The 12,746-nt window shown below is 31.4% G+C and overlaps 1 protein-coding gene across 1 annotated transcript; it reads left to right on the forward strand.

Moving 5' to 3' along the window:
* The first annotated feature begins 198 nt into the window (after positions 1 to 198).
* On the forward strand, positions 199 to 9,724 carry LOC127730336 (cyclin-dependent kinase 2-like). The gene is made up of 8 exons (XM_052238708.1): positions 199 to 376; positions 2,171 to 2,248; positions 4,520 to 4,640; positions 6,334 to 6,504; positions 7,099 to 7,200; positions 8,378 to 8,447; positions 9,031 to 9,164; positions 9,465 to 9,724. The coding sequence occupies exons 1-8, from the start codon at positions 261 to 263 to the stop codon at positions 9,570 to 9,572; spliced, it is 900 nt and encodes a 299-aa protein (XP_052094668.1). The 5' UTR covers positions 199 to 260; the 3' UTR covers positions 9,573 to 9,724.
* Positions 9,725 to 12,746: the final 3,022 nt, after the last annotated feature.

A 12,746-nucleotide genomic window follows, 5' to 3' on the forward strand; every position in this document is an offset into this window, starting at 1 on the left:
TTCAAACAGGGCTAGTCAAAAATAACAATCTTTTTTATTGATTAGTGCATACTTCAGCAAATATTTGTGTTTTTGTATATTTACAGTTTGTTTATATTTTTGCGCCACGTGGATGACACGCCCACCTTTAAATACAACGGGTACGTTTAAACCAATCAAATGACCGAAACTGACAAGGATTAAACGCGCGGGAAAATGGTAAACAAAAACAGTACCAAACGTTTCCGGTTTCGCAATCAACAACCTGCCAGCAGACAGCAATGGAAAATTTTCAGAAAATAGAAAAGATTGGCGAAGGCACTTACGGAGTTGTGTACAAAGCAAGAGATAAAACAACAGGTCGACTTGTAGCACTGAAGAAAATCAGACTTGATGCGTACGTGGCTTTCATGTAAAATTTATAGTCTATGAACATGCATAATTTTTGGAAGTCCACTGTCCAGTCATGACACATGCTGTTTTTCAGCTATTGCTGCCCAAATCAGACAACAGATCTCTATGAACGAATTATTATCCTAATAAGGATAAGGGCAAACTAGAATAGATCCTCAGATATTTGAGTAGCCGTGATCATGATGGGTCAAAGAATCCTGAGGATAAAAAGTAATAAAACACCACCAACTAGGCAGACTTATAAGTTATAGAAATTATAGATCCTCAGATGTTTGCGTAGTCGTGATCACAATTTGGTCAAAGAATCCTGAGAATAAAAAGTACCAACATAAAATTAAAGAAAAATCAATGGTTGGAAAGAATATACTGACATTTAAAATAAAACATTACAGGTCGACATTCCGTAGGCACTTGTCTCTGAAAAAAAAATCACCGATACTTTAATATAACTCAATGTACTTAACTCATATTTTTGAAAAATGTCACCCAGTTGAGAACTTCCGTTATATTTAGTTTTCTAGGTTGTCTATTGCACTCAAACTTGTTAATGTTATGCTGTAAATCTTAATTGATTAATGTACACAATGGTGTATAACACGCCTACCTTTGTTGTCAGAATCATTCATAGCAGTAACCATTTACTGCGAGTCTTATATTCCCAATCAGCTGCAATGTGGGAAGACGAAATAATTATGGTTGACATACTTGGGGAGGCCTGCTACGAATAATTCCGACAACAAAGGTAGGCGTGTTATACACCATTGTGTAGATGAATCAATTTAGATTTACGGCAATAGTTTTAGTGGGGTAGACGACTGAGAAATCGAAATAAAACAGAAGTTCGCCACCGTGTGACATTTTTCAAGAATGTGAGTTTAGTACCTTGTGTTATATGAAGGTATGTACATGTATTTAGGAATTTTTTTTTCAGAGGCAAGTGCCTGTGTGACATTCATGTGCTCAGCAAATTGGCATGACTATATGGAGAAAATGATCACTAGACTTACATATAAACAAGACTTTTCTCTGACAGTGACATTAAAAAAAAATATATACCTTCATAAAACATAAGGTACAACTTGCATATTTCAAGAGATGGAAGTCAGGTTGAGTAATTTCATTATTTTTCTATTCTGTGGTCATCTATAGACTATCCCAATAAAACTTAATTTGCCTTAAATCTACATTAATTTATTTACACAATGGTGTATAACAATCTACCTTAGTTTTGTTGGGAAAGCAGTTGAATAAAACATGTCCCTGTACATGTACTTTGAATTTTTCAATACATGTAAGTTGAAGCAACTGTAATAAATTTAGTCACACATTTCTCAAGTACTACATGTACACAACAGAATGATTTTTATATTTGATCAACAGCTTGGCAGTGATTGGTTGTGAGATGTGAGTGCTTTAAGAGTTGGACGGACACCTGTTTCCGATATACTTTTAATAACAAGTTATTGATATACCGATATACAGATTATGTCTACAACTGTTTTTTTTTTATAAATACAAACTGAGATTACTATAACTATAGGTTATAGTAATCTCAGGTACAAGCAAACTGGAAGATGTGTTGTTGGTTCATTTTTCTCTCTCAGAGGAATCAGTTGCTGGTGACGATCTGATTTTTGGTACAATGGTAGATTTTTGTTATTCCTATTATTCTTATGTTTAATGTTGATATTCAAATTTATTTCATAATTTTCATTTTACTTGCTGGTTAAACCAAAGCGGAAAGTAAAATGGCTGTTTTTTTCAATATTTTTTGTAGAGAATCTGAAGGAGTACCTTCTACAGCTATCAGGGAAATATCTTTACTTAAAGAACTTGACCATCCAACAGTTGTCAGGTAAGATGTTCATTAAACTTAGTGTAAGGTATTAAACTTGAACCCAGACATATGTTCTGATATAAACAGTTTACTCTGATATTGTGACAATAATTGTGTCTTCCCTTTCAAAGTTAATATGTTTATAAAAAAAACCTTTCCCAGTTAATTTTCAACTGATATAATTCACAAATTGAACCATTTTATTTTGAAACTAGCATGTAAAATTGAGAATGGAAATGGGGAATGTGTCAGAGAGACAACAACCCGACCATAGAGCAGACAACAGCCGAAGGCCACCAATGGGTCAAATGCAGCGAGAAACTCCCGCACCCGGAGGCGTCCTTCAGCTGGACCCTAAACAAATATGTATACTAGTTCAGTGATAATGGACGTCATACTAAACTCCAAATTATACACAAGAAACTAAAATTAAAAATGATACAAGACTAACAAAGGCCAGAGGCTCCTGACTTGGGACAGGCGCAAAAATGCGGCAGGGTTAAACATGTTTTTTGAGATCTATACCCCTATACCTCTAGCCAATTTAGAAAAAACAGACGTACAACAGTACACACAGTAAAACTCAGTTTAAGAGAAGTCCGAGTCCGATGTCAGAATAGGAAACAAAAGAAAATAAACAGAATGACAATAATACATAAATAACAACAGACTACTAGCAGTTACTGACATGCCAGCTCCAGACCTCAATTATCTGATTGAAAGATTATGTCTTCATCATATAAATATCAGGCACAATCCCTCCTGTTAGGGGTTTAGTATTATACCATCATAAAATATATGAGAAGAACATAACCCGTGTCATGCCAACAACTGGTTTTAGAATAAATATGTTTAATTCCGATGCAAAGACCCTATAAATGAATCAATATTAAAGCCAAAATATGCAATCTTTAATGACCTGACAACAGTATCGTAACTATATCCCTTCTTAATAAGTCTGTTTAAAGGTTTTGTTAGCTTTTGAGGTGAATACCTAGATGTTTGCTGAAATTTTCTGAGATGTTTTCTCAGACTAGTCCGCAAAAAATATCTAGCAGTCAGTGTCTGTAATTGTTACCAATTTCAGAAAAATATCTGGTGCTAGAGTCAGCCACCAGAGATCACAGTGCATGGACATGTATTCTGACATGATAATTTTCCACAAAATTTTCAATCATCATGAAAACACCAGGTCAGGGATAAGGGTTGACCTAAATTTATAACTTTGAAACAGTTTTCTATGAGTAATGTAAGGTCACAGGGAATGGTTGGTCTCACGGTAGAAAAACGAACTTCGTGTATTGTAATAAACTAGCTATGTATATAGTTCACCTGTTAAGTAACAAGGTTATCACTTATTTAGAATCTATCAACATGATCAATAACCACAAATTTAAGCATCTTACATTTTGTTAATCAATCAGCAAACATGAATTTTAAAAGGGAAATTCCTGAAATGATGATACTGTTTGTTAACAATGAATGATCTTCATCAATAAAGATGCTGTTCAACTTTTATGAGAAGTTCAATAGTAGAGTTTTATTTGAGTTATAGTTGAACCAAGTAACTGACAAGTGTAATAACCATGATAACATAAACAGTTCCAATTTTACTGCACCAGATGTGCATTTCCACTATTAATGTCTCTTCAGTGATGCTTCAGACCAAAATATTAAATATTACCATTTTCTATATGCACCAATGAGAAGTAAGTACCAACAGAACAAGTGTCAAACTTTATTTAACCAAGCTAATATCAGCATTTTTTGTGCAGATGTACCTACATTTCATACAACATTTCAATTTAGCCAGCTGACATTGATATTTTATTATCCTCCCATAAACAAATATGGCTCGCATTTGCAGTAATAATAAAGAGAAAATGGGGAAACTGTGCATGAAACAAAACTTCCTGACATACACAAATATAGATCTTTTTAGTGATAATAACTTTAAATTAAACAACAGCTAAAACAACAAATTGCAATTCTTTAGATTACTGTCAACATGGTCATCTCACTATGACTAATGGTGCCCTTAAATATATTAATGATCTGGAGAAACAATACAAATATAACTAGGTTAATTACAAAAAGGGGTAATAGGCATTACAGTAACACACATAGAGATCGTACATGTTGTACTTTAGGAATACTTTACCTTGAAGAATATTTAAGGATAATAGAACAGTGTTTGAAGAGTTACCACCGTCAAATCACAAATTGACAGTGAGTACTCTTCAAAAACAGTACGATTATTTCACTAATAAAATGTTGTTTCTATTATAGATTGCTTGATGTTGTACATAGTGAGAAAAAGCTTTATCTAGTTTTTGAATATTTAAATCAAGATTTGAAGAAGTACATGGACAGTTGTCCCCCTTCAGGGATGCCTTCATCATTAATAAAGGTAACAAAGATAATTTAGCTTTATAGTACATGTATCATAAATATACATATAACACAAACCCACAATAAAAACAAAAAAATGAAATGAAACAGCTGCACCTTTCAGAATTATGTAAATTTTGTTAATAGAAACAACTGTGTGATGGAACACTATAGAATGATGTAACAGATATTTAGAAGAATATGCTTACTATAATATGTTGATCAGATGGAAAAATAGAGTTATTGATTTGGGGTGGTGCGATGAGCAGGCAGCTCCAGCTGATTCCCTGCAATAACTTGAGAATCCTATGACTAGATCTTTTCAAATTTTGATATGTTGTTACTGATGAAAAAATGGAGGTCAGTTCCAATATTGACGATTTTCACTTTTGCTATTCTGGAGTAGTCTTCCTTGATTGATTTGGAAATTGGATTTTATGTTGTTTCTGTGTTATAACTTCAGTATGTTTGATCAAATCCTTTTCAAATTTTTATTTGTTGTTTCTTGTTACAAAATGAAGGTCATGATTGGTTTTGACGATTTTCACCTTTGCTGTTCAGTAGTAAAATATATACCCTTCATTGCTTTAACCGTGACACTGATTAATGTAAGAAAAACTCAGTTTGCTGTCATTTTGACAGTTTCATGTTTATTTTCATCTAATTTTCAACATGCCCAAGTTAAATGCAAAAACTGTACATCAACCATCTGTGTCCTCATTAACAAAAGAAATCTGAAACTGGTTAATATATTTTTTACATCAAAACTTTGTCAAGCCTAAATTGAATTTTAAAAAACTTTGGCAGAAGTTTCTTCTTGTTCATAAAACATTGTCAGGGCAAAATTTTAAAATATTATTTCCATTTTCAAATTTTTTACTGATTTATATATGGATTTTGGTTGTTTTTTATTCCCGTCGCACCAGAGGGGGCATTAAGTATTAGTACTATTACCCTTGTCCGTATGTCCAAAAATTAGTTTCTGTTCTCTAACTTTAGTTTTCCTCAGCCAAATGTTATGAAACTTATACACAATGCTTATTTCCACAAAACACAGATCAAGTTTGAATTTGGGTTGCGTCACTTTTACCATTCTTGAGTTATGTCCCTTTATAACGTTATATGCAAGCAGGTGCATCATCTGTGTCCCATGGACACATTCTCCATTTTATTTTTTTTGCAGTAAGCATTTCTATACAGTTTGGGGTTTACAGTTTTTAGAAATCAGTAACTTTGTCAAACCTTCAGTGAATTTTATTTAACTTGGAAAGAAGCTTCTTCTTGATCAGAGACAGCATCTGGAGCCAAATTTTTATTTAATTATTTTGCCGTCAACATTTTTTTCACTGACAGTAGCAGTCATATGCTAAACACAAGGTTCCCCTGAACCCTTTCGATTTTGTTTATTTGATGGAGGCACCATGAAAAGTCAGTCCATGGTAGGAAAATTGATGTGAATAAAAAGTTTTGTTGAGTGATCTATTGTAACTCTTAACCACAGCAAGCCTGTAACTCTTAACCACAGCAAGCCTGTAACATTAGCAAAAACTTGTAAGAATGCATGGAAGAGTCAAATTTCTTTTGATCATAAAAGTAAACTTTGTTTGTTTTGTTGATGTGATACTAGGATGTTTTGTTGTATCTATCATACAGTAGCTTGATATAAAGATTTTCAGACTTTACAAATAGATGTCTGTATTTTTTGCATTCAGAGTTACCTGTACCAGCTGCTACAAGGAGTTGCCTTTTGTCATGCACATCGAGTCCTACACAGAGATTTAAAACCACAAAATTTGCTAATAGATGTGGATGGTAACATCAAACTAGCAGATTTTGGTTTGGCAAGGGCATTTGGTGTTCCAGTTAGGACATATACACATGAGGTATGATTTACTTATTTTTAAATTTTTTAAGTATTTCAAGTATTTGAATTGAGGAAAAAGTTAATAAACAAATAACTCATGAAATCAATAAGTTAGATTTCAGATTTTATGATTAAAATGAATGAAGGTAACATTTAGTACATGTATTTCTTTATGAGATGAATTGTTATTTCCTTTATACATGTTTTAAATGTTAATGTGATGTTTTTTTAAAAAAGAATGGTGATTAGAATTGATAACATTCTGGTTAACAACCCTGCCTGACATTATCTATGGAATATATACAGAGATGTTTAAGAGTAAATAGCCTACAAACACAAGCATTCACTGAAATTTTCCAGCAAGAGTGATTTTAACTGAATTATCACTTCGTACATATTGTTAAGTATATCCTGTGAAATTAAATTTTGATATGATGGATAAAATAAAATACATTTCATTTTTTTGCTGTTTTAATTATTGATATTGACATTTACATAAATTCCATTTTACTTTATTCAGTTTGTGGGTGAAAGAACCAAGTCTATACACATTCGTAAACTTTGAAGAAATTATGATTTTAAGTATATTATAAACAATATTTCACACTAACAGGTTGTAACATTATGGTATAGGGCACCAGAGATATTATTAGGAAGCAGGTTTTATTCAACACCAGTAGATGTTTGGAGTTTAGGCTGTATATTTGCTGAAATGGTAAGAAATAAATGACACAAACATATAGTAAACCTATAAAAAGACCAAACAACCCAGATATGCATAACATTTTATAACGGTCAGTGGGTTAATCTCAATCACCAATGAAGTTCCTGGCTACTGATACTAAATGTATGGCAGAAGCATTAATTTAATGTATGTATTTTATTAGTGGCATGGACAGTTCATATATATTATCAATATATACCTGTGTATGCTTGAAAAACTGATTCTAGGATTTGTTCTTGCAATAGTCATCTTCAAAATAATTCTTTTGACAATAACGCATATAATTATACATAAGTATTTATACTTAATTGAATGGAAAGGATCAATATAGTTCATTGATTTCATGGCATAAAACACCATAAAAACTAAAAAGCAAAAGAACAGTGCTGTTATAGCTGCTATTCATCTCAAAGTCACAAATATGCCTTCAACATGGAGTAAACACTCACGCTCCACTGCAGGTTAAATATGGCCCCTAGAACAGATTTCAGCAGAATACTATTCTAGATGTCGATCGGGCAAAATATGGAACTAATGCAAATATTTAGACAACCATTTGGAACAATAAGTTTTGGCAGGAAATAATGTCTAAATATAGGGCAAATTCTTAAATATGGTGGACTGCATGATAATTTCAGAAAACAAACAGGTTGAAATAGAGAAAATGTAGTTGTACTCATAAGAGATCTTATTTACAAAACTATTATTCCATAACTGTCAAATTAATAAGAGCAATATTGATTCCGTTTTTTGCATAGCCTATTTGTCAGACAAAATTATGCATTTAAGCAAAGTATACTTATATCCGATATGTAAAAGTACGGGGTCAAACAAGATCAATAGTGATAGAATTCCTGGAAGAATAATGAAAAGCTTTTTTATACTTTATGTAAACAATACAAAAGTGCATATGATATTAAAAAATGATAATAATAAAATTGAGAATGGAAATGGGGAATGCATTCAAGACAATATACTTACTAAATTGCAGTTTCTTGTAAAAATGATCATCAGATTTTATCTAAGCATATCTATCTGGCGTTTTTTTTCTATGCAATTAACTGAAAGGCCACTTGTCAGGCTATGCAATTAACATTAGATGAATAGGAAATGGTTTTGTGCAGGAGAAAATTATGCAATTAATCCAATTACATATATTTTGTTGTAGATGACAAGAAGAGCATTATTTCCAGGAGATTCAGAAATTGACCAGCTCTTCAGAATATTCAGAACTTTAGGTTAGTTAATAAATCATTCAGGCCAAAAATTGTTGTTTACAAGACATGTTCAAAGTGTATCAAATTTTGGCTTTCTCAGTTTTTCACAAACTCTCTATTGACTTGAATTTTAAACAATTCATGAATTGATCATTTATTTTTACAGAAATTATGTCTTATTCTATTGAAAATTGCATTGTTAGCAGTCTCATGCCTTTAATTCTTGTCTGATTTATAATAAAGATTAAGATCAGCCAGGGATTGGACAAGTTTGAATGATAATAGTGCAGATCAATTATTTTTACACTTTTCTAAGGTACTACTGAACAGGAATTCATATTTGGTCAACAGCTAACAGTGGTGAGTTGTAAGTTGTGAACGTTTTTCCAATCTGTCAAACACTTCCTGTTTTCTGATACATTGATGTATGAGTAAGGTATGCTTAGCAAGACAATGGATGCAATTTTGTTGAAATTACTGCCTATGGACTGATCAAATATGTGCAACAGTGGGGCATTTAATGCTGGTCTCTAGGCATGTCTTACATACCTCAATTAATTATTTGTATATACATTAAGTGTTTTGCAATATACATATATTTCAGGGACACCTGATGAAACAGTATGGCCAGGTGTATCACAGTTACCAGATTTTAAATCCACTTTCCCTAAATGGCCTCAACAGGCAATTTCCTGTACTGTCCCTCATATTTCAGGAGATGTTTTAGACATGTTGGAAGTAAGTTGAAAGATATTTATTTCTATTAGTTATAAAAATCATACAATTTAGGTCTTGGTTTAGACAGAAACAAGTTTTGTAATAGTTTTTACATGAACAAAAAATCACTGATGTCGAAAAATATATATATGATAGGTTTTACTTTTGTGCAATATTTGTTGCCATTTTTAATCATCTGTAAAATTGTACTGTTCTCTTACCACATCAAATATGGAATTGTGTGTAAGGCAGTTCCACATATTTTCTTTTTCATAATGAAATCATGTTCTTTTTAAAGAATTCTTTAAAATTTATTTTCAGCAAATGTTAAAGTATGAACCAAGCCAAAGAATATCAGCTAAAGCAGCTCTGAGTCATCCATACTTCAATAATGTCTGTAAACAAAGACCACCCCAAATCCTGAAATGAAAACAATGGATGATGTAAATGGATCTTATAAATCAAATTTCTACTTTGAAAGTAGAAGAGAAAACTATTTTCTGAAGAAAGAATGACCAATCAGAAGTGATTTAAAAATGATACCTTTTAAAATGATTTTTAATATTTATACATTTTTGTCTCAAAGTCAGTAGACTCCGGCAAATCGGATACCCAAAATGTCAGCTAAAAATATCCGATTATCCGATATATTCAATTAGACGATGAATGTATATTCATTGAATATTCTGCAATAATGAGTAGATCTAATCCTGAGATGTTACTAACCCTGACAATTGCTAAATATGTGAAAGGGCTGGAGGATTGATGGAGTGATTTTTATCAGTTACATCACCACGATGTTTTTTAAAAAGATTTCAGCTGATTACATAATGATGAAATTTGTTTGCAGTTTTTAAATCCTATATTTATTAAAATAAATTAAATGTCCTGAAAAATGTGAATTATTATCTACCCTCCATAGTTTGTGTCTTTATTTGTTTTGAAAACAAATTAATAACCATTATTTACATTATCACACAGGTAAACTAATTTGGCTATAAATAGATCAAAGCATGTTTGTGTAGAATCTCCAAACTAAAATCGTATTTGTTATAATTTGATTTCTTTAAATAATCAAATTTAAATTGATGAAAATAATCATGATTGATAAAATATAATTGTATAAAGTTTACATTTTCTGAAGACTATTTATGTTTTGGTCATGGTTCTAGAGGCTTCCTCACAAATTTGTAAACAAACCAAAATGGCGGCCATGACATGTGGTTACTTTTGCACATGTGAAAAAAAAATTTCTGACAAAAGTCAGATTTCTCTTGTCAAAAGGGATTTATATTTATATTGCAATAAATTATTCAGAAGGAGGTACATTCAGTTTACATTATATTTCTGGTTGTGTGAGCATTTAGAGTTTTATCAAAATTCCCCAAACAGCATCGTACTGCTCTTGTCAACTGACAAGTCTTGTAAATTCAAACCATTTGAAGTAAAAGGGCATCTAATTCACATGATAAAGGAAGACAATGAATAAAGACAACAATTTATTAAGAAATAGTTCCTTTTTATTTAGTAAAAACGAAATCTTCTTGTCTGCAGGATTGTTAATTCGTAACTTCCGGGTTCATTTCCTGTCAGAAAAACATTGAAAATATCCGATTGTGCATGGTTTTGAACAAAATTACCTGAATATTCTTATCCGATTTGCCGATATATTCTTATATCCGATATTCGATTACCCGATGAAACTAACATTAAACATATAGGGAAGGGTTTGGTGTTTTGAAATAATATTACAATAGCCGATATATTCGTTTAGCCGATATCCGATTAGGTGGAGTCTACTGTATCACTTTTTTAGCATCAAAAGTATGTGACATAGATTCCATGTCTGATTTAGAGGAAGAAACATTAGTTTTTTGTTATTGATAGATCATGTGGTAAGGTGGACCATGTTCAATACATTTTTCATCAACATGAAGTTTCCATGTCTATTAAAAAAGAATAGTAAAGACGAGGAGTCTACATCCTTATTTTTAAGCTGTAGTTTATGAAGAAGTCTCTTTATTTTGATATGCATGTTAATTTTTCCATTGAAAGTTAAACGCAAATCAATTATCATTATCATCAAATTCCTTATTACTGATTTTTATGATATTTTAACAAAGCTTTATTTAGCATTTTTAAAAGACATTACTTCTATCCATTTGTTATATGTATATCATCATTAATCGCTATTAAAATTATTATATGGTCAAATATTTTAAATGTTTTGGAAATTTTTTTAAATCATTTACTTTTTATCTTGGTGTTGTTTTCCCAATCAAAACAATTCAAAGATTGAAGAATCAGGATTTATTTAGTCATGTTCTCCCATAAAATTTATTAAATTTTGTCATTAAAACATCCTAAGTACTAAATATTGTTATAAGTTGCAGAAAGCTGCACATGGGCATTGTTAAAGTTTTATTGGATTGAACTATTATTATACATGTACTGTACACACTTGGTGAATTTTATACAAAGAAAATCACTGGTGATGATTTTTCACAGTGGTTTTGGGTGATTCAGTCTGAACTATGCATATTCCATAAGTATGATATGACTTAGGGCTATTCCATTAAAATGTATGTGGGAGGGTAGGAAGGGACTTTCAATATATCCCTACAACCAAGAACCATTTTTTAGATAATTTTGCATAATGGTAATAGACGCATACTGAAAAAAGACCCATGACCCACATTCAATAATTAAACTTCCCTTCCTACCCTCCCACATACATTTTAATGGAATAGCCCTTACATGACATGATCATGAATTGTATTTTCACCCCAAAACACCAGCAAGTAGCTTGTTTCACAGTTCTCCAATCAACACTGACACACATTGTGTTTAATTGATATACATTATTTTAGTTTTTGCCTCATCATGTTATATTTTGCTAAATGACAATAATGTTAAAATTGTATATAGCATTAAGGTTAATTGAGCTTTTAAAACTTTTAAGTATGATTGTCATCTTCTCTGATGAGGCTAATTATTTCAAAGTTTGCAGAAATGATGTTAAAAATGGTCCTGTACAAATGATTTCCATTTGTTTCTTATCAGATACAAAGGAAAGTATTTGATTCTGATTGACCAATTTCCATCCATCCATGGAAACTAGAGGATGGATGAAAACAAAGCCATCTGAAAAGTTTGCCAGAAATTATCTTCTGTTGTTAATTTTTTTTAAATAATACAGGAACTTTGTTCTGTAAAGATACCAGGTGAGCAAAACAGTAACCTTGGAGACTATTATTATTTTTTTTTAAAGAATGTACTCATTTACATTGATTTAAGTTTCTAAAAAAATGAAGATTAAAAAATTTGGAAAAAGGAAAATTATTGAAAGGCCAATACTGGCCTTAATAATTTAAAGTGGTAATAATTGCACAATATTTTACATGAAAATATTTTGCTCTAGTCGGTTTTATATGAATCAATAAGTGTGTAGTTTCACTCACGATATAACATGTCATTTTGATATACATGTATGCACTGGACAAGAACATTTATAGAAAAAAATGTACGTATCTTATTTAAAATCTTTAAATCAGAATTTCTTTTAACAGGAGATGCATCATCAGTGCATTCTCAGGTTAAAGT

Source organism: Mytilus californianus, unplaced genomic scaffold, assembly GCF_021869535.1.
Source record: "Mytilus californianus isolate M0D057914Y unplaced genomic scaffold, xbMytCali1.0.p SCAF_2, whole genome shotgun sequence".
NCBI classification, from domain to species: Eukaryota; Metazoa; Mollusca; class Bivalvia; order Mytilida; family Mytilidae; genus Mytilus; species Mytilus californianus.